Source organism: Suillus clintonianus, assembly GCF_016758775.1.
Source record: "Suillus clintonianus strain FC179 chromosome Unknown DEU56scaffold_124, whole genome shotgun sequence".
NCBI lineage: Eukaryota > Fungi > Basidiomycota > Agaricomycetes > Boletales > Suillaceae > Suillus > Suillus clintonianus.
The window spans coordinates 1-20,615 of record NW_024539348.1 but is presented as its reverse complement, the minus strand read 5'-3'; the positions used below and the strand labels follow the sequence as shown (position 1 = coordinate 20,615).

The 20,615-nt window shown below is 49.3% G+C and overlaps 9 protein-coding genes across 9 annotated transcripts; 4 read left to right on the top strand and 5 right to left on the bottom strand.

Annotated features, from left to right (window-relative positions):
- Positions 1-2,628: 2,628 nt before the first annotated feature.
- Positions 2,629-3,659, bottom strand: DEU56DRAFT_833986 (uncharacterized protein). The gene is made up of 3 exons (XM_041354680.1): positions 3,305-3,659; positions 3,135-3,254; positions 2,629-3,083 (listed from the first exon to the last, which is right to left on the bottom strand). Exons 1-3 carry the CDS (start codon positions 3,448-3,450, stop codon positions 2,693-2,695), a joined length of 657 nt encoding a protein of 218 aa, XP_041202915.1. The 5' UTR covers positions 3,451-3,659; the 3' UTR covers positions 2,629-2,692.
- Positions 3,660-4,311: 652 nt separating this feature from the next.
- DEU56DRAFT_974643 (uncharacterized protein) lies at positions 4,312-6,643 on the bottom strand. Its single transcript, XM_041359550.1, has 3 exons — positions 6,274-6,643; positions 6,056-6,223; positions 4,312-6,001 (listed from the first exon to the last, which is right to left on the bottom strand). Exons 1-3 carry the CDS (start codon positions 6,489-6,491, stop codon positions 4,735-4,737), a joined length of 1,653 nt encoding a protein of 550 aa, XP_041202914.1. The 5' UTR covers positions 6,492-6,643; the 3' UTR covers positions 4,312-4,734.
- Positions 6,644-7,688: 1,045 nt separating this feature from the next.
- DEU56DRAFT_833974 (uncharacterized protein) lies at positions 7,689-8,705 on the bottom strand. Its single transcript, XM_041354679.1, has 2 exons — positions 8,389-8,705; positions 7,689-8,335 (listed from the first exon to the last, which is right to left on the bottom strand). The coding sequence occupies exons 1-2, from the start codon at positions 8,588-8,590 to the stop codon at positions 7,773-7,775; spliced, it is 765 nt and encodes a 254-aa protein (XP_041202913.1). The 5' UTR covers positions 8,591-8,705; the 3' UTR covers positions 7,689-7,772.
- Positions 8,706-9,900: 1,195 nt separating this feature from the next.
- DEU56DRAFT_715615 (uncharacterized protein) lies at positions 9,901-10,454 on the bottom strand (the record flags this gene model as incomplete). Its single annotated transcript, XM_041347583.1, has 2 exons — positions 9,901-10,307; positions 10,361-10,454. Coding segments are annotated over 2 exons (501 nt in total), but the record flags the coding sequence as incomplete, so codon positions are not given.
- Positions 10,455-11,932: 1,478 nt separating this feature from the next.
- On the top strand, positions 11,933-12,725 carry DEU56DRAFT_833965 (uncharacterized protein). Its single transcript, XM_041354678.1, has 3 exons — positions 11,933-12,254; positions 12,318-12,455; positions 12,512-12,725. The coding sequence occupies exons 1-2, from the start codon at positions 12,052-12,054 to the stop codon at positions 12,448-12,450; spliced, it is 336 nt and encodes a 111-aa protein (XP_041202911.1). The 5' UTR covers positions 11,933-12,051; the 3' UTR covers positions 12,451-12,455; positions 12,512-12,725.
- DEU56DRAFT_833961 (Cys/Met metabolism PLP-dependent enzyme-domain-containing protein) lies at positions 12,706-14,962 on the top strand. Its single transcript, XM_041354677.1, has 13 exons — positions 12,706-12,845; positions 12,897-13,011; positions 13,062-13,087; positions 13,140-13,182; positions 13,239-13,366; positions 13,418-13,436; positions 13,494-13,512; positions 13,561-13,715; positions 13,771-13,867; positions 13,920-13,985; positions 14,038-14,281; positions 14,331-14,628; positions 14,678-14,962. Exons 1-13 carry the CDS (start codon positions 12,829-12,831, stop codon positions 14,747-14,749), a joined length of 1,299 nt encoding a protein of 432 aa, XP_041202910.1. The 5' UTR covers positions 12,706-12,828; the 3' UTR covers positions 14,750-14,962.
- Positions 14,963-15,021: 59 nt separating this feature from the next.
- On the top strand, positions 15,022-17,294 carry DEU56DRAFT_833958 (zinc iron permease). The gene is made up of 9 exons (XM_041354676.1): positions 15,022-15,355; positions 15,419-15,508; positions 15,581-15,667; positions 15,721-15,832; positions 15,888-15,922; positions 15,977-16,497; positions 16,548-16,623; positions 16,678-16,881; positions 16,947-17,294. Exons 1-9 carry the CDS (start codon positions 15,298-15,300, stop codon positions 17,138-17,140), a joined length of 1,377 nt encoding a protein of 458 aa, XP_041202909.1. The 5' UTR covers positions 15,022-15,297; the 3' UTR covers positions 17,141-17,294.
- Positions 17,295-17,390: 96 nt separating this feature from the next.
- On the top strand, positions 17,391-19,323 carry DEU56DRAFT_833951 (uncharacterized protein). The gene is made up of 4 exons (XM_041354675.1): positions 17,391-17,950; positions 18,002-18,194; positions 18,247-19,112; positions 19,164-19,323. Exons 1-4 carry the CDS (start codon positions 17,759-17,761, stop codon positions 19,173-19,175), a joined length of 1,263 nt encoding a protein of 420 aa, XP_041202908.1. The 5' UTR covers positions 17,391-17,758; the 3' UTR covers positions 19,176-19,323.
- A 790-nt stretch (positions 19,324-20,113) lies between these two features.
- Positions 20,114-20,512, bottom strand: DEU56DRAFT_746573 (uncharacterized protein; the record flags this gene model as incomplete). The annotated part of the gene is made up of 1 exon (XM_041349210.1): positions 20,114-20,512. A coding segment is annotated over one exon (399 nt), but the record flags the coding sequence as incomplete, so codon positions are not given.
- Between the last annotated feature and the right edge of the window lie 103 nt (positions 20,513-20,615).

The following is a 20,615-nucleotide window of genomic DNA, read 5'->3' as shown; positions in this document are numbered from 1 at the left end:
ATTGGTAATGTTTTTCGGCATGTGCAATTCGCCGGCCACTTTCCAGTCCATGATGAATGAACTGTTCGGAGACATGATCCAGGAAGGATGGATAATCATTTATATGGACGACATACTAATCTTCTCCAAGGACTTCGAAACCCATCAGATTCGTACCCATAAGGTACTTCAACGACTCCGCAATAACTTCCTCCACCTCAAACCCGAAAAATGCACCTTCAACGTCAAAGAAATCGACTACCTCGGCATGATCATCAAACCCGGCTCCGTCGCCATGGACCCAGTTAAGCTCAACGGCATATCCGAATGGAAGACTCCCACGAAAGTCAAGGAAGTCCGATCATTCCTCGGATTCGCTAATTTCTATCGCCGTTTCATCGCTAACTACTCATCTATCGCACGACCCCTAATAGATCTAACCAAGAAAGACGAACCGTTCTCATGGACCCCAGAACGCGAACACGCCTTTCTCAGGCTCAAAGAAATCTTCACGTCCTCTCCCATACTCCAAATACCCGACAAGAACCTTCCCTTCGCAATCGCCACTGACGCCTCCCTCTACGCAACTGGGGGAGTTCTCTTACAGAAAGACGCCAATGGCAGCTGGCTTCCTTGCTCATTCCTCTCCCAATCCTTCAACCCCGCCGAACGAAACTACCAGATTTACGACCGCGAACTACTCGCAATCGTCCGCGCTTTGAAAGCGTGGCGACATTACCTCCTCGGATCCCCCTTTCCCGTCCTCGTACAAACTGACCATAAAAATCTACAATATTTCAGAGACGTCCAAGACTTGAATCGCCGCCAAGCACGCTGGCAGACTTTCCTTTCCCAGTTTGAACTACGTATTGAACATGTACCGGGTAAAGATCTCATAATACCCGACTTATTTCGTAGATCGGATCACCTTCCGGACGACAGCGTCGAAAAGGACAATCTCCAAATCCAACTCCTCCCTGACTCGTTATTCATTAACACCATTGACACTTCCTTCACGGACAGATTACGTATCTCATCTTCGGTTGACCCAGTAGTACATACCGCGCTAGAAGCGCTTACAGATCCCTCTATCCCCCCTCCACTCCGATCCGCTCTTTCCGACTGGAAATTGAGCGACGGAATTCTTACTTATAAAGGACTCACCTACGTATCCCCAGGCGACCTTCGTCATGAAATCACCTCCCTTCATCACGACTCCCCTACCGCCGGCCATCCAGGTCGCTTCAAGACACAAGAACTCCTCTCTCGCGACTTCTGGTGGCCCGGCCTTTCTACCTTTGTCAAGAACTACGTCGACGGCTGTAGCATCTGCCAACAGAACAAAGTAAACACGCACCCGTCCTCCCCTCCTCTCCAACCGATACCCGCTCCCCTCTCTAACCGACCCTTCGCTCAGGTCTCGGTCGACCTCATCACCGACCTTCCACCATCCGACGGCTTTGACAGCATCATGGTCACGGTGGACCATGGCCTTTCGAAGGGGGTAATTTTCACCCCTTGTACCAAGACGATTGACGCCGAAGGCGTTGCGAACATTTTCTTTTCCAAAGTTTTCTCTAGATACGGACTATACGATAAGATTATTTCTGACCGCGGACCTCAGTTCGCCTCTAGATTCCAGATCGAACTCAGAAGACTCCTCGGATACAAGAACTCCCTTTCCACTGCGTTTCATCCCCAGAGTGATGGAGAGACCGAACGAGTTAATCAAGAGCTCGAAGTCTACCTCCGGATCTTTTGCGGTAACGACCAAACCGGCTGGTCCGCCATGCTTCCCCTAGCGGAATTCGTCCATAACTCACGTCATCATTCCGCTCGCGGCACCTCCCCTTTCTACCTCATGATGGGTTACCACCCGAAACATCTCCCTGACGTCCATCCTAAATCCGACATCCCCAACATCGAACAACGTCTCTTTATGCTTAACAAAGCACGCGATGAAGCGCTAGCCGCTCACGAACTCGCACGAAACACCATGCGCCAGCGCATCTCCTCCCGATTCATTCCATTCGCTAAAGGCGACAAAGTCTGGCTCGAAGCCAAGAACCTCCATCTCGGGTACCCTAATCGCAAATTAGCTCCCAAGCGCGAAGGACCCTTTATCATCACCGATGTACTCTCCCCAGTCACCTACCGACTTGCTCTGCCCGCACAGTGGCGTATTCACCCCGTCTTCCATGCCGCCCTCCTATCTCCCTATAAAGAAAACGACATTCATGGTCCCAACTTCATCGCACCACCACCTGATGTCATTGACGGCGAAGAAGAACAAGAGATTGAAGCCATCGTCGGTCATCGTGGCTCATCTTCTAGACGCTCCTACAACGTTAGCTGGAAAGGCTTCCCGAGTTCCGAGAACGAATGGATGACAGAAAGGCAACTAGGTAACACTTCTGATATTTTACTTGCATATAAACGCGCGCATCGCCTTTGACATTTTATTTAGTATTCAGTGCATACTACTTCCCTTAAAACGGGGGTAATGTTACGGTTCTACTCTTTTCTCTCATATTCTATTCATTTCCATCACCTTCTATCATATTCTATCGTATGATTCTCTTTCTCTTTTCTGATTGGTTCCTCATTTACAAGCTCCGCTTGAACACTCGTCTCATTTACTATTTAAACCCTTTACTTATCGCATGTATTCCTTAACTTGACCTACGCAGACCAGGGCCTGCAGACTCTAGCTTTACTTGTGCAATTGAACTCTACTTTGATCTTTGATACCAGACGTCTTTGTGACGCCGAGCGTAACAGGGAGTGCTGGAGTAGGAAAGAGGCGTGCCAGAACTTCGGCAGGGGATGGCGAAACAGGGATTGGGTTGGCGGGAGGAGTGGTGTTGACCATGATTGAATTGAAAGAGATACTGAGTGACAAAAACTCTGGCCTGGTATTTATGTGAGGAACCATCGAGATGCTGACAGCACACGATCTCCCCATGCCGGACTCATAGAAGCGGGAAGTAGTCCTACCTCCCACTAAGGACGGCGGATGAACAATAAATGGTAGATTCTTTGACTTCTCTAGAAAGGTTCGCAGGCGAATCGGGGACACCAAGAAATGTGCAAAACCTTGAATTCTGAACATGGACCTCAGCATTCTATAAACTGAAAAGCACGAAGACACGAACCTCCGTCCTCTAGATGCTAAAGCTTGGTGTGTCCAGTGTCGCTGCTTAAGCTGCACCCGCTCTTTACGCAGGTTGATGTATTCGCCAGAACATTCTGAGGACCAAGCAGCTCGAACGCAGCTATGAAAATTTTGTTACGACTGACCTCGACTCAGACAGACTCGGCCTACTTGACTACTTCATCGGGCATCCCTTTTTCATGCTGGTTAGCACATGTAAACGCACCCATTCTGCAACGTAATCGCCCGCCTTCACAGGCATTAGTGGTTAATGGGATACCAATTTCATGATTTGAACATTGTTCTACGCCATACATGGATTCAAATGTGCTCCAGACGCTCGCGAATCGTTCCGAATGTATGAAAACGCTTTGTGGGCGGTTCACTGATCCATTAAAATGGTATTATCGCCACAGGCGTGAAGTCAGACGTTGTTTTGCCATGCATATACCACTGGTGTATACCCTCTGCATATGATCGTGAACAAACACTGTCGTGTTTATGCCATGAGAGCAATGTGATTAAGGTCACTACCAGACACGAGTCATACTTAACATTAGGGAAGTTTTCGGCACTCACTTCTGAACCAGCCGGGGTCAGCCACCCGAAGTGTTGAGACCATGCATTCTAAGTTTCTTGACAGCGCCGTCAAATCTGGCAATGGAGTATTTTGGAATATTTTCGGTGATGTTACCTGTAGGTCCTCACAACGGTCGACCTGGCGGGATGATTTATTGGGTACGCAGGAGTCCGAAAGAGTCAGTCGCAGCAGATATTGTGTGTTGCGCGGTCCACTGGCCCGTTGCCAAGCTTATCGTCTTCTTGAAGCCTTTCCGCATTGTGGACGGATATGATAGTTCAAGACCTGGCAGGTTGCAACGGCGAATGTAATGAGTCTTGAGACGGCTATAAATTCTGTGATCTCGATGAGCGTGATGACAAGTCAGCTACTAGTTACAGAGCACGTACTAGGATACCACTGGTACTGAGCCTTTGTCGCAAAATCAGCGAGTATCGAACCGAACGGGATATTTTACAGTCCCATGTTTGCAACGGGACAATGGCTCCGAGAAAAAGTTTTCAGTACAAGCCCAGGAGAAGTCAGATATGGGTGTGCAAATAATAAAACCCCACCTGCGACACGACGAAGGTCGGCTCGAGCTCGAGGTAGAATGTATGGAGGTGTCTGGATGCACTGGTATCGAGCTCAGTAGTACCTGCATCTCACCACTGACTTTGTGCATAATCTTGGCTTGATGTAATCGTATTAGGGATCAGGCTTAGCTTGCCCAGAACGGAGAGCAGACGAGAATCTAAGGCGTGGCCACATCATGATCATAGTGCACATAACACGGGAAATCGCCAACAAATTCAAGTGACGTTGAAGGCTTGGAGTGCAAGCCTCGGAATATGAACGTTTATTTGGTTTGAGATCACGTGGACACAGATAGCAACTTGGGGGGCTTGGAGTTAGGTAACGAACGTCAGGACACGGAATGATTATGCATGTATACATTAAAGTTACATTATCAGCTGAGATGGGAGGCAAACAAAAAAGAAACGTGTTACTTTACATATTTTGGATATGATTCCCCCATCGTCTATGCGTGCGTCTTGGCCTCAAGCTCATCTCTCTCCAAAGCCACTCTCTCAAACTCCTGGTAATCCCAGGCACCCGTGTTGGGCTCTCCCTCCCTCACCCATCCTAACGCGGCACCCGTCAACCAAGCTGCGCGCAAGAACACGCTCCCGTCAAGGAACTCCCACTCGGGCGCCTCGAGCGCTTTGCCCTCGCCCTCTGCGAGTTCAAGGCCACCAGGCAATAATGGTGTGTCAGGATAGCTGATTGCTGGACTTGAGGACAGAACCTCCGACATGAAACCGGCCTCGCGGTGTCCGTACAGTATGGCAAAGTGCGCGAGCGCACGCTGGCACTTGCACAGATGCTCATTCGGGTGCACGATCGCATTCTGTAGGACGGGATACCACACATTGGGCGTGACCACGTGCGGGCTGTCTCCGCCGAGTAGTGCAGATGCTGCTGGCTGGGGCAGAACGCCAGGGAGCGTCGTTGCGTACTTAAAGTGCGCTGGGGATGGAAGGGGCGCAAGCGGTGCGGCGAAGAACTTGCGCAGGGGAAGCGCGGGGCGTCCACGTACGAGCCACCAGGTGATGCCCGCGAGGAAGTGCGCACGCAAGAGGAGAGACTGGCTTTTGTATGATAAATGAGCGCAAAGAGACGGGAGGAAGAGACATGAGGTGACGATGTGCATAGTGAAGAAGTCTGCACGATACTCCTCGCTCTCGCCGCCCCAGCTGCCGACGCCGTACATCAAAGTGCTTGCCCATATGAGCTCCTCAAGGTGGCGGTTGAAATCATCCTGGCTGTTGATCTCGCACGTCCACATCTCTGCGTACGAGTTGATGAGTTCGCCGTGCGACACGAGCATCGCCTCGAATTCATGCTTCTCAAGGATACGCGTCCAGAAACGGTTATCGGTGAGCATCTGCGAGAGGATCGTGAGTGCGTGCACGTGCGATTTGGGCCTGTACTGAGAGTCCGGGTTTCCGGGGAAAAGTAAACGGGAGACAAGGACGGTTGCCCGTGCGGGATGAACGCTCGCCTGTGCGAGACCCTCAGCCAGCATGCCTGGAAGTCCGAACTCTGCGCCATAGCCAGCGTGAATGAGGGGGTGGATGAGGATTTCGACGAAGCGGTTAAGCATTTCAGGCTGCTGTTTGCCCAGTGCGAGAGAGGTGTTGATATTGTACTCTGAAGAAAAAATGTACTTTTCAAGGGTGCTTGAGATGGTAGCGCCTGGGGCGAGAACTACTTTGTGGAAATAATCCAAGTAAGCATTGTAATAGCTGGATCGCGTTTATGAGTTATTTCGACTGGATATAGGAAGTGTTCAGGCTTACTTTTCGTCCCCGAGGTAGTCATGGAAGTTGTCATCTGAGATGACGACACGGTCGGGTGCCTGGAAAGCATCACGCATATGGTCGAGGTGAGTGTCCTCATATGCAGCTGTTATCAATGGACCAGATGCTCCGAGGGCCCAAATTGCTAGCAAGTGGTGGGCAGCATGGCTAGATGAAGTGTCAGGATTGCTCTGCGGTGTCATTCAGTAAGTACATACTTGTGGAAACTGTAGTAATTGAAGAAAACATGGCTGCGCTCGTGGTTATCCTTCAGTGTCTTGAGCAGTGCAGCAGTTGGCCCTGGACCGGCATTTGGTAGGCGGGCTGGTGCAAGGACTGATGGAGGGAGTGCTGGAGCAGGAAAAAGGCGTGCCAGAACCTCAGCTGGGGATGGTGCGACAGGGATTGGATTGGCAGGAGGAATTGTGTTGACCATGATTGAATGAGTGAATGCTGAGCGGCGAAGATCCTGACCTACATAGTATTTATGTGGGACCGCAATCAGGGACTCCACGGTGACAGCACATGATGAATTGACTAGGTCGGTAACGATGGGGTCTTAGACTTCTCTAGAAAGGTTAGTGGTGAACTAGGCAGTGACGCCGGCGATAACGGACACAGCATTTATGGACTTAGTCTGCGGCTGTTGACGACAACGGACTGCTAGCGTGACACACGTCCTTCGAGATCATCATCGGCACGGACCTCCAAGGACCTCCAAGGGACCTATCACGAGTGGAGCCGAACGCCAGTGCGCTTGCCTATGGTGAACGCCGCGTCACACAAGCCGCGTCACGACCGCCAATTTCACCTGGCCATACTGTTGTGGGCAGAACTCTGCGAAAAATGGCTGGCAGAACTTGGCAGAACCCAGGAACTAGTGCATAATCATATGTGCATGTACATGTGTGTAACTTCAAAAATGTGAAAACAGAGTCGCAGACGCTCTCGGCTGATCCTTCGTCCCAGAATATCAGAGGTCCATAATCTGCCTGGCCATCATTATCATCCGCCAGCGGCCACTGCAAATATGCTGCTCTCGAGCTTCGCCGGCAAGCCCGGGCGATCAAGTTCTCTTACATAGCACTTCTTGGTTGCTTCATCCAGTCCTGCCCTAGGATCCGGAAGCCAACTTTGCATGGGCTCCATCTGCCAAACCACAAAATGTAGACGACCTCCTTGCAGGTACCGAGACCATATCAGCTAAAAATGTCGCCGAAGCATTCATTGCTCTCGGAGCACAGGAGAATCTGGGAAAATTCGTGAGTATCAACAACGCAGAGGTCCTTGGAGGAAGGGCATTTGATTTTGCCCAATCGGAGCGGGTTGATCAGGCCATAGTACCCCAAGCTGCTATAGATAAGGTAAGTTAATGTCGTGGATCATAACGGCGAGGATGATGGATGGGACGATGTGTTGTTGATGTCTTCATTAGGGTTGTCGTTGATGTTGTCGATAGGACAAATCGACCGCTAGAGTTGTGCCACTTGGCAGAACCAGTCATTCTGCCGGTTGTGCCAGCACAACTGACCTCAAGTAGTTCTGCTCACGACAGTACCTGGCCATGGCCCAATTAGAAACATACAGAAGCTCCTGTGTGGTTGGTGTACGATACAAGAGGACTTGAACAACACTTGTTATTCGTTCTGCAAAATAGTACGTGAAATCACATCTCGGACGCACGCTACCTCAACGTTCAACTGCAAGTATACTTACCCTACTGTGCAGACAAGATATTGCCTTCGCGCACATCCGCCGGCATATGTTCCTGGAGCCATGTTTGGAACACCACTTCATCGTCCGTTGGAACGGTCTCGAATGGGAATATATATTTGTAAACCACCGCTAAGCCATGCATAGCAACGTTGAAGTTCTCTTTGTGCGATCGCGGTGGACGCATCCGACGCAGCCTTGCTATAAAGCTCATTTTTGTGTCATGGCATGCATTGGCATCCGCTATCAGCCAGTCATCCAGTGGTCTCTTGCTGAGGAGCTTTCCACCTTCATACCGAAGACAGATCCAGGTGAGGACCCAGATGAACGATTCAGCAACATGCTGGTACACGTGCTCGACTTCGCCTGTGATAGCATCTGCGAGAAGCTCTAACGCCATGAATGGCAACATTACTGTGCGCTCGAAGCCTGGACCATCTCGTTTAATCGATGACAAGTCGAAGTCATTGAAGACGCCAATAAATCGACCACCTGAGTGGTATCCCATGAAATTGCTGGGGTTGGTGTCGTGGTGGCGCACGCCCCTCTTCCAGAGGGCCCGATGACCTGTCGAATGAGTGAGTGGATGATAAAGAGCACTGCGAGAGGGAGAGAAGTACAAATTACAATTTGCCACCATGCGGCAAGGAACTCGTTTCCGGTCAGCGTCGTGATCGGGAGAAGTTTTCTCAATGTGATAATGTATAACAAATTACAGCTGTCCCGTTCTGCGTCGTTAAGCCTTGGTGCCCTTCTGATTTTCGTCGTGGATGTTCCTTCAAACTTATGGAACCAGACCATCTCTGGGGAGTGGCCCTTCATCTCCGTGCCCTGGTTCAAGGATGTGTGAGCACAGAGTACTGAAATATTCACTGACAACGGCGGAGCCAACTGCTTGCGGCGTGGACTTGAGCTCGGCGTAGAAGGCAGACTTATGGAAAAGTGTCTTTGGTACACTGGCGTCAAAATTACAGCTATTTGCATAATACTACGGCCGGCGGTAATTTCCAAAAAAAGAATGCATTCATTTTTGAAAAAGTAGTGCTACAAAGATTGATTTTTATCTCAACAACGAAGCAAGCTATTGACATGGTCCAAGCAACAAAACTGATCAGAAAAATCTGGCGCAGATGACCAGCGAAAAAACTAAGCGTTTCGGCGAAGTTGGGTATATTGTCCATTTGTGTACAGCCACTGCCACTTTTTACGACTCAGATATCGAACATTTTCACAAGATGTATGCAATATTATCGCCCGAATGCTACCACTCCTTAACACATCAAAAATCATTGCATACACTGGAGCAAGCAAAACAGCCATCTGAAGTAGACACGAGGCAAGTGTCCGCTTCACCAAATCACTCCATCCTTTCTGCAGTCGCCTGCGCCTGAGTTTTCTGATCAAGTTTGTGTCTTACCACTTCTCAATATCTTGCTTCGTTACTGAAATAAAAATCAATCTTTGTAGTTCTACTTGAGTTCTACTGGCTCAGAGGGCAGGTGATCACCAACTTCGCCGAAACGCTTAGTTTTTTCGCTGGTCATCTGCGCCAGATTTTTCTGATCAGTTTTGTTGCTTGGACCATGTCAATAGCTTGCTTCGTTGTTGAGATAAAAATCAATCTTTGTAGCACTACTTTTTCAAAAATGAATGCATTCTTTTTTTGGAAATTACCGCCGGCCGTAGTATTATGCAAATAGCTGTAATGGACATGAGGTTGCGGAACGGAAAAGTGGGCATTGAAAACTATACGCAAACCCAAGCAAACAGTGTAAGTCATCAGTGCTATAGATATGCAGATGGGCAGTCTAGGCAAAAATCGGGGGATGGATGATACATAGAATTCCATGTCATGTGGGTATTGAGAATCCCCGAGTGTTCGGTCAACAAAATAGTATGTAACATCACATTTCGGAGGCACTCTGCCTGAACTGCAAGTATACTATCTACTACTGTCCAGGCAAAACATTGCCTTCACGCACATCCGCCGGCACATTGTCCTGGAGCATTGCCTTGAACACAACTTCATCATCCGTTGGAACGATCTCCAATGGGCCTAAATATTTGTGAACCACCGCCAAGCCACGTATGACAACGTCGAAGTTGTTTTTGTGCGATCGCGTTGGACGCTTGCGACGCAGCTTTGATATAAAGCTCGTTTTTTCCTTATGACAAGCTATGGCATCCACGGTCAACCACTCATCCAGTGGTCTGCCTTTGCGGAGGAGCTTGCCCTCTTCATATCGAAGACAGATCCAGGTGAGGACCCAGATGAACGATTCAGCATCATGCCGGTACACGTGCTCGACTTCGCCTGCGATAGCTTCTTCTGTGAGAAGGTCTAAGGACATGAACGGGACCGTCCCTGTGCGCTCGAAGCCTTTGGGGCGTTGTTTAATCGACGATGACAATTGTATAATCGACGCCAAGTCGAAATCATTGAAGACGCTGATAAAACGACCATCTAAGCGGTACCCCATGAGATTGTTGGGGCTGACGTCACGGTAATGCACGCCTCTCCTCCAGAGGGCGCGATGACCTGTCTAAGTAGTGAGCGGATGAAAAAGAACATGAGAAGGACAGAACACTTACACTTGACAACGTCCCACCATGCGACGAGGAACTCCTTTTTCTCCAGCGTCGTAATTGGGGTAAGCTTTTTGAATACGATAATGTGTATGACACGGTGACCTAGTTCGGCATTATCAAATCCTGGCGCCCTTCTGATTATCGTCGTGGATGTTCCGTCAAACTTGTAAAACCAGACCATCTCTGGAACGTGGCCCAACACATCGGGCTCCTCTTTCGCAATCTTATATACCTCCTCGAGGAAATCAGGTTCGCTCTGATGTGCCTGGCGGCAAGCACGGTTGTCGAGAGCCTAAAACTGGCCAACCAGCTTTCAAACTTCGGTGATGCCAAGACCCTTGCCATCAATCCTGTGATGACGATGCACCAACGGCTATCTTCAGGGGTCACACCCCTGATCTCAACCAGATGTGAGGTTTCTGATGGAAAGGATTTCTGGCTGATTATTTTGGCAGGTGTCAGTGGACATTGAACGTATCAATGACATTATCGTGGAGTTTGACCAGGCTTTGAAGGCTGCACCTTGGTTTTCAAAAGGAAAGGCGGTTATAATTTAGCAGTTGGACGCGATCACTAAAAATTTCCATACGAAAGCGCACTTTTAAGCATCGCCCGAAGTTAAGGACTTTCTTGCACTTATCGGCTCTTACGTCCGCCGGATTCATGATTAGAACGTCCAAGTGGCCGAAAAGTGCTCAAATATGCTTCTTGACTTCTTCAGCTTTTCCTTTAGGTAATTCCTCCAAGCGGGGCTCAAACGAGCTGGATTTGTAGTATTATCTTCCAAACATCAAAGGCCGTGGCTCACGGCCCCTTGATCGCTGTACTTCCTGTGCAGGAGGTAAATGAGTGGTATGTAAACGTGAGAGAAACGCTAGTAAACATGTTACTATCACCAGTTCTGAACACCAATGCTATACGAGGTCCGTGGCTGCACTCATGGTTATCCCGAGTGTCTTGTGCAGTTCAGCAGCTGGCCCTGGACCGGCATTTGGTCGACAGACTGGTGCGAGGATCGATGGAGGGTGTGCTGGAGTGAGAAAGAGACGTGCCAGAATCTCAGCAAGGGATGGTGCAACAAGGATTGGATTGGGAGGAATTGCGTTGACCATGATTGAATGGAGAGGGATGCTGAGCAGCAGTTGAGAATATACTGGTTTATGTGAGGGTGTAATTAGTGACCTTAATAGAAGGAATAACCAGTATGTTCCTCGAGCTCCACCTATAACCTAGTTGACAACAAATGATGAAAAAATTGAAGGCTAGCAGTGGTGAACCACTGCAGACCAGCACTTAGTCTGCGGCTGTTGACGACGACAGCAACTACAACGGCTCTGCTGGTTCTGCCAAACTGAGGCTAGCGTGTCCTTCACCATAGTCCGAGTCAGCGAGGTTTGTGCCTACGGATAGGCTCCAAGGCCGTCCGACAACCTATCATGAATGAGCAGAACGGCGCCGCAGTACTGCGCAATACGCACCACGTAGCAGGACTTCAAAGTTCGTACTCACGTTTCTATATGGGACTAAAGCACATGTGCTTAATGGTACACTTTGGTTCCTGCTAAATAGAAACAAATATGGTATGAAGTCGCTCGGTTTGTCTAAATCATTATGCAAACGACTGTAACGCGGAGGCGACGATGCTGGAAGCTTCTAAGTAGCACTGAAGGGAGCTTATACGTAACTGAAGAGGCATGCGGGCATGGACTCGGGCATTAGCGCTGACAGCTGAGTTATGCATACTCAGTCTTTATCTCCATGCTGCCTTCCTTTTATACCGCATCGAAGTGGGTAATAGCCTGAGGCATCCCGTGTGTGCCACACCAACGTGGATGCGGAGGCCTACTTACAATCAAGGGCGGACGGAAGTTAACTGTTTCGCTCATGTGCCTCCATCGTAAGTGACAATGCGACCCAATGGGGCAACGGTGACCATGCACTCACGATTGCTATGCCCAAGCCATATACCGTCAACACGCGTTCAACTCAGCGGTTGTTCAAATAGGTCTAGAGCGGCTAATACCCCATTCTCGCTATGGTTCTCCCTCAATGGTCATCCTAGTGGGAGATGTGCAGTATGTACTAGTACATAGTAATTGTAAGTCAACTATGGGCAGTATTGACCTTGCACTGGCTGATCAGAACTATTCATAGTCAATCAGTTCTTAATAGTGTCTGAATATTCCACTGTGTAGCTCCAGTGATTCCGATAAACAACAAATCTCTCTCACAGCTGTCCAGGATTTCTTCCTCCATTGTTCCGCTCCCATGTGAGCATCGATTAAGAAGGCAGTGGGGCTTGGACTCGTGATCACAATTGGTAGTAATACTCGCGTGATTGATCGCCATGTCTATCTGCTACTACCACTCAGCTACTCAGGAGACAGAACCTTGAGTATCATATTTATAGCAGGACAATCGGAGCCCACACTCAGATAACCGTTTATCTCTCTTTCCATCATTGATTTCCGATGGCTCAAGCCAACAAGTGAGTGTCATGGCTCATTTCAAGATCTTTGGTGATAACTTTTGGTCGAAGGCCTCAGGAATTCGAGACGCTGCAGCTGCACGCTGGTCAGGTTGTTGATCCTACCACCAATGCTCGCGCAGTTCCCATTTACTCATCCACGAGCTTCGTCTTCAACGACTCTAACGTTCGTCACCTTCTACAATGATTTGATTTAGGGGCTTATCGTAGCTTCAGCATGGCGCAGAGCTTTTCGGCCTGAAGTCAGTTTCACTGAGGATAACAAGCGATTGAACTTAATGGAACATCATACAGGGCTTTTGGACACATATATTCTCGTATTGGAAACCCCACTGTCGTCCGTGATTCTTTCATCGATGCTCCTGTACAGCCAAATCATTTCCATTCACGTAGGATGTATTCGAGAATCGAATCGCTGCCCTTGAAGGTGGCGTTGCGGCCGTTGCAACGGCTTCTGGTCAATCTGCGCAATTCCTCGCGATTTCCACGATAGCCAGTGCAGGCGACAACATCATTTCAACGTAAGGCCCAGACTTTCAGGTCCAGAACCCCAACTGACGTCTTAACAATAGATCTTATCTCTACGGAGGGGTAGGTGTATAATTTTGAAGAATTTGAGATTTTTCTAATCCATGACGTCGCTTGAAGACATACAACCAATTCAAAGGTTCGTTTTTCACTTTGTCATCAGCACTGGAGCTCATGCGGCGTGCAGTGACCTTCAAGAAATTTGGTATCGGAGTGAAGTTCGTGAATGGCGATGATCCGGAGCTTTTCAGAGCAGCAATCGATGAGAACACGAAGGCAATTTACGTCGAGAGCATCGGTAACCCAAAGTACAACGTTGCGCCCATTCCTGAGCTGGCGAAAGTGCGCGTACCGATCACTATCAATGGAACGCTGCTCATGTATGTAAACTGCACAGGTCGCGCATGATCATGGCATCCCCTTGATCGTAGACAACACCTTCGGGATGGGAGGATACCTCATCAAACCCATCGAGTTGGGCGCAGACATTGTTGGTGAGCAGATCCCTTATGTGGGCGATCCGCAGCTCATCAGTGTGGTCATTAGTACACAGCGCAACCAAGTGGATTGGAGGTCATGGAACGACGATTGCAGGTGTTGTCATCGATTCAGGTGTGTTCACCCCACGACCACTTTCTATCTGCTTGTCTTATATTCTATTCAGGCAAGTTCAACTGGGCACGCTCCGGCAAGTTCCCGTCGTTCACTTCTCCCTCTGAGGGATACCATGGCATGATCTTTCACGACACATTCGGTGCTCTCGCTTTCGCTATCAAGCTTCGCGTAGAGTTACTCCGTGACCTGGGTCCGGCCCTGAACCCATTCGCCGCGTTCTTGCTCCTTCAGGGTCTTGAGACGCTCAGCTTGAGGGCTCAGAGGCACTCCGAAAACGCTTTGGCGCTTGCTCAGTGAGTTATTCGGCACTACATACATGTAGAACATTCTAATTGTTCTTAGGTGGCTGGAAAAACACGAGAAGATCGCATGGGTCTCCTTCCTCGGTCTAGAAAGTCACTCCTATCATCAGAAGGCGAAGCAGCTTCTCCGTCCAAACGCATTTGGTGGTGTCCTCAGCTTCGGCATCAAGGGTGACGTTAGTGTGGCAAGCAAGGTTGTCGACAGCCTGAAGCTGGCTAGTCAGCTTGCAAACGTTGGTGACGCCAAGACGCTTGTCATCCACCCTGCAACGACGACGCACCAACAGCTCAGTGATGAGGAGCAGCTGGCTTCGGGAGTCACGCATGATCTCATCCGGGTGCGTGAGGTTTCTGATGTGGATATTTTCTGACTGATTATTTGGGCAGGTGTCCGTAGGCATTGAACATATCAATGATATCATCGCGGACTTTGAGCAAGCTTTGAGGGCTGCACCTTGAATAATGTCAGGAAAGAAAGAGATATTGTACTAGCAATTGGACGCTGTCTCATGCATTGATTTCTAAATTGTATTGCTACAATCAAGCTAGGAAGAACATTTTTAAGCATCGCCCGACGTCCGACGGGGCTCGTCAAGGGTTGTCCTGATATACTCTCACATGTCTTGTCAGATTAATAATTAGAATGACATCGGACCGAGTGGTTGAAAAGCGCTCGAAAAGTGCTTCTGGGCTTCTTCAGCTCAAGCGAGCTGAATTCATATCCTCCATATATTAAAGGTCAGACCGGCCATGGCTTGTGGACCGCTTGAGTGCTGTACTTCACAGGAGAGCTCAAGGCTGCCTGGCTTGGTTGCAGTGCCGTATGACGTAATATTATTACAACGTCGATGACTGGTGAGGTCCCCAAAGTAAGCCAAGTTGTTTGAAATTGGGATAGAAGATGGCCTTTGGGTTGAACCTTGCCATATCACTGCCACCTCTCTGACCTACTTAAATCTCTAGGCGTTGAAAGTGCAGACCACGGCGCTCCACGACGACTTCGCAACATGGGGACCACTATCACTGCAGAATTAGAATTTGGCGATCAGCCAATCGGGCATTATGGTGCGCCCAACAGGTCTACTAGGCGCTCCACCATACTGACTATCTCTGTCACTGTGTATGCAGACGACGCGTCACTTGGAGATATGTATTCTGTAGAACTCATACGTTCCCGCATCAGTGCGATGTGCATTATATTTGTTGTCTCTCTTTTCGGTTCGTCATTGGCCCGGGTATCCTCCTAAATAGTACCCTTCTATTGTGATACTAATGACTGCTTATTACTAGCATCATCATTTCCTTTGCTCTCAAAGCGCCTCACGTTTCTTAAAATTCCTCGCATCGTGTTTTTCATTGGAAAACACTTTGGAACAGGTGAGCTGTTCGGATCACAGCCTCCCTATTTCTGACGTTTTAAACAATAATAGGTGTCATCCTGTCCACAGCGTTCGTTCATCTCCTTCAAGAATCCTTCGAGGCTTTGAGTAATCCAATTCTACGCTCTCGCTCGAGGATAGGGGATTTTACTGGTCTCATTGTGTGCGTCACCCGTATTTCTTGCGTCCTCTCTATCACAGATTTAATTGTTATACAGACTAACCTCGCTTTTGTCCATATTCTTGATTGAATGTGCGTGTCCGCCTGCGCCGCTACAAAAATGAGCCCTTACTAATAAGCTGTCAGATGTATCCACTTCATACGTGGACCGACTTCAGTCATACAGTTCGCCCCTTTCATCTCCAGAATCAACTACCCCGATAATTGCGTCGACACCTATCTCCGCGACACCTACCCGTCGCGGAGATACGCCTAAGCCACTAGAAAGCCACGCTTCCCAATCTGAGCGCTCGCATCTCGTACATTCTTATTCCTCACAAAGCCCACGACGTACGCGATCGTTCTCGTACGGATCTACAAATCAGCCGCATAGGCACGATTCCTACTTCTTCGAAGGACATCATAGACATGAATCTAGGTGCTCCCATGATACGCACCATGAACGTGGACTCAAGCTATCGTCATCATACGGCCCAGAAGAATTCGAACAGGGTACTGCGGCAGGCTCCGCACACGTGCATGTTCGGGGGCTTCATCCCGAGCACGGGCATTCACATACGCTCGACTCTGTTATTGCTGATGGACGGCTGGAGGACGAACCAGAAGAGGTTAAAGTCGGAAAAAAGAGGCAGATTGTTGGTATTCTCGTGAGTAACACTCTTGCTTAAAGCCCTCGTGGGGCTTATTCGCTTTCTAGGTTCTGCAATTAGGGATCATGATCCATTCCGTTGTCATAGGTCTAACATTAGCAATCACTCAGGGCTCCGAGTTCGGTGCGTGGTTTTATTTTATGGTTTGATTGACATTGAGTCCAAATTTTATTGCAGCCTCACTTCTCGTGGCTATTATTTTTCACCAACTTTTTGAGGGGCTGTCGCTCGGCATTCGGATAGCATCTCTTCCTTCGTCAGGCGATGGAATCAATAAATATATGGCCATTTTACGATCTACTCTTATCGTGCTTTTTGCAGTCACTAACCCTGCAGGCATTGTAATCGGTCTGCTGTCATTCAGGCGGGGCCACGATGTTGGTACGTACAACTGCAACATTCCATCTCCTTATTCCTTGTTCTGACGCAGCTTTACCTTTTGACAGTGGATATGCTTCTCATTCAAGGAATCATGTCTGCAATATCGGCAGGTATGTTGATGTACGCCGCGTGTGTCGAGATGCTTGCGGGAGACTTCGTAATGGACCCCATTCTGTGGCGTAGCGGGGTCTGGAAACAGGTGCTGGCGTTGGCGAGCTTGGGCGCGGGAGTGGTAGCTATGGCACTCGTGGGGATGTGATGGCCAGCTTTAAAGGGTGGTCAAAAACACATTCTGTTACTGATCTCTCTGTTATTATTCTGACATCTTGCTGTATATATTATTGGCATGATTAGGTACTGAGATTGTCTGTTGGTTTCTCAGGGGTAGTTGTTTGGATGTGGGTGACAGGTGTGAGTCGGGCAAACTTCGGCACTCTTCGTCACTCGCATGGCGAATGCCTGGGCCCTGGCAATCACGTCGTGGAGAAATTTATGCTCTCCTTCTACAAGATGCGTGGAATCCTATCGCGCGTTGATATTGCGACTCGCCTCTACTTACAAGCTCCGGCCCAGATGATCGTCCGAATCGGCGCAATGCTTCGCCAGAACAGCCTGTCCAGCAGGTATCGTGGAACATTGTTTAGCAAGTCTGGACCATACATATAGCATATCGGTAGATCCTCCTGTTCAATGCAAGAATTGGTGGCTCACCACTCGAGTGTTCAAACGTAACCTCACACTTTCATTAACTTTCTCCCTGGCACCAGACGTGTTGCTAGGAAAGGAAATTACACTGATCAGACGCCTATTGATATGCGTGGCAGCGTGTGGTTCTGGCTCTGGTTCTGCTTCCACACCCACTATCCACCTGCTCTGCATGCCTACCTGGACAATCATCTCACCATGCGAGAAAGACTATGACCATCCAATGCGCATGAACATATTCCGGGTCATGAAAACCGTCTACCGCATGTTGGACTCACCAAATGAGCCCTCCGCAGTTGACGAAGGAAGACACATCGCGACCCTCGGATACGCAGTGCCACAAGAAAAGCCAGGGCCTCCTGACCTATCAAGTCTTGTCATCCATTTCCGTCTCTCTGCACAAATTGCTACGCACTTTGCTGTCGTATTCCGTGACCTGCAGATCGAAGACATGGTGCAAAACATGTGCATCCCCATCCCATGCGAGCTTACGCCGGTCATGACGGACATCTATGAATTCGTAGTCGCGAGGTCCACCTCCTGTCGTGGGTTGAACCCAGTGGAGGAGTGTGACCTTGCCCGTAGGATATGGAAGCAGCTGCAAGCGGAGGTAAGGACTGATCATATCCATCCATTGTCAAAGTGCGAATTAATTGCTGCAGAAATACCATAAACGCCTTTTACAGCAAGAGGTGGTTAGTGACATAGACATCGCCTGTTTACGACCAGGCTCTCCGCGGTGTTCTATATGCGAATCCAATCTTATCCACTGCAACAACTGTCAGGTTGCATCGTGCGAGTCAGATGACTGCCCGGGATCTTCTGAACCCCCACTGGCGCGGTGCAGTAGACATCAAAAAGAGGTGTGGTGTTTTCCATGCCTTGAGGAGCAGGGGTCCAAGTTGGAGCTAGAAAGGTGTCCTGGGTGCAATTCATGGTGCTGTACGAGGGATATGTCATCGTGTAGCGGTCATCCCATCGGCATCCAGCCCATTCCTCGCATACCCGGCAGCAAGTCCGTATTTCCTGACCTGATCGTTGCATACGCCCAATCCGCACGTATCCATTCTCCAAGGCGCGGTTCCTGTATGGAATGCCAGCTACCCGGCTGGCGGAGCTGCAACAGCACACTATGTTGGTCACATACGATCTGCCCGGAGTGCGCAAGCGGTGGAATGACGTGTCTGTGTCAGGAAGTGTGGGCATGCGACCTCTGTGCTGAGCATAACCCAGAGGTCTTCATTCGCTGTCCACGCTGTAACCGGCCGTTCTGTTGCTCTTGCTCATATATCGACGAATGCCAAGAGTGCCACCGCACGAACCTCTGCTATGACTGTGCCGAAGAAGAGTCGGAAGTGAATGACGAGATGATAACGGAATTTCCTAAATTCGTCGCGTCATGCGGGAGCTGTCAGGCGAAGGTATGCGATCGCTGCGTATCGTACCCGTCCTTTGCGTGTGCGGGGTGCTCGCAGCGGCTTTGCCCGTCATGCTGCAAGTCGTTGTGTGATGACTGTAAACAGTGGCTTGCGAGTGATGATGAGGATAGTGTATCTAGCGGGAACGCCGACACTGACCTTGACGTATAAGTACCCCTGTTAACATCACGAATTGCTTTCATGTCGAGATCTGCACGATAGAAAACAGCACAAGTTCATCAGCAAAAGTGGCGAAAGCTGACAGGGCCTCGGCAGATACCGTAAACCTGGCGTAGGGTTCCAAATATGGCTACAAGCCTTACAGCCGTCACACCAGGCATTGCAAGACTCGCAAATTGCTTGCAGAGGCAAGATAAGCGTTTATACAAGATTTCGTAGTGACGGATGTGCCGCAGAGTATCATGTAATGAAAAATTTAGCTATCATGGTACATTTTAATACTCTCCATAGTCATCATAGTCTTCCTCGTTTTCTGCAGCGCCCTCCCCATCCTCGGCACCAAGATCAATCTCGCTATCATTGTCACCGTCATCTTCATTGCTGTCCTCCCCATCATCCTCTATTATGCGCTCCTCCAGATCTCCATAACCGAACTCGCTACACTCGTCCTCTAATTCCGAGCCTGCATCTTCATCAGCTTCGTCGTCTGAATCTTCTCCTCCATCGAGCTGATCCACAGGCTCCAGTGACCGACGATCCTCCAACTCTTCCACATATTCAGGCCCATCCTCCTCACCTTCATTGGCATCACCTTGGCCAGCGGCCTCTTCATCATCACCCATATCAGCGGAGGCGCTGCCAGTAGAATGGCTTCGCATATCTTCGTCTGTGTCCAGACCGGCACTGTGATAGGAAGTGTCGTCCTCATTCATGGGCGATCCTGGCATGTAGAACATCCCAGTACGTTCGCTTTCCTTCTTGAAAGGTACTGAGTCGAGGGGATCTCGGTCCTCGTAAAAACTTCGTGTTGCCTCTCGAGTGGTCTTGTGTCCGACACCACCACCACGGAACCGCATAAACATATCGCGGTCTACAAATCTAAAGCGTGGTGAGCACCAAGAATGTATATTAAAGAAAACCTCGCACTGATTGACATAATACCAATTAAAGTCTGCATCAAGGTCGCGTGGCTGTCGGGCGATTGACGGAGGAAGTAGTGAGTATGTATAGCGCTTGCTGTATGCTGGGATTAGGTGGACAGCCCGTATGACATGCTGTGGGTCAATGAACCCAAACGCTTCTGCACCTACTTCGTGTGCATCAAAGAACCCAATCCGATGCAGCCGTCGTGCTGCCCAACCAGAGTTGTGGTTTGAGTCCTGGCAAAACCAACGCACCCAAAGAAAATCGATGCGCTGTGATGTTCGACTACGAGACTGAGCACCAAGATATCTCACATAGACGTGAAAGATCCCCACAATACGTGCATACCAGTACGGATGTGGTGCAAGCTCACCAGGCTGGCTCTCCTCATTAGCCAGGACCATAATATCAGCATGTACACGGGGATTGAGTGAGTCTTGGGCCCGATGTGGGAGAAATCGTAGAAGTCCGCTATAGTGATAGCGTACTGATCCTGCTGGGTGCGAG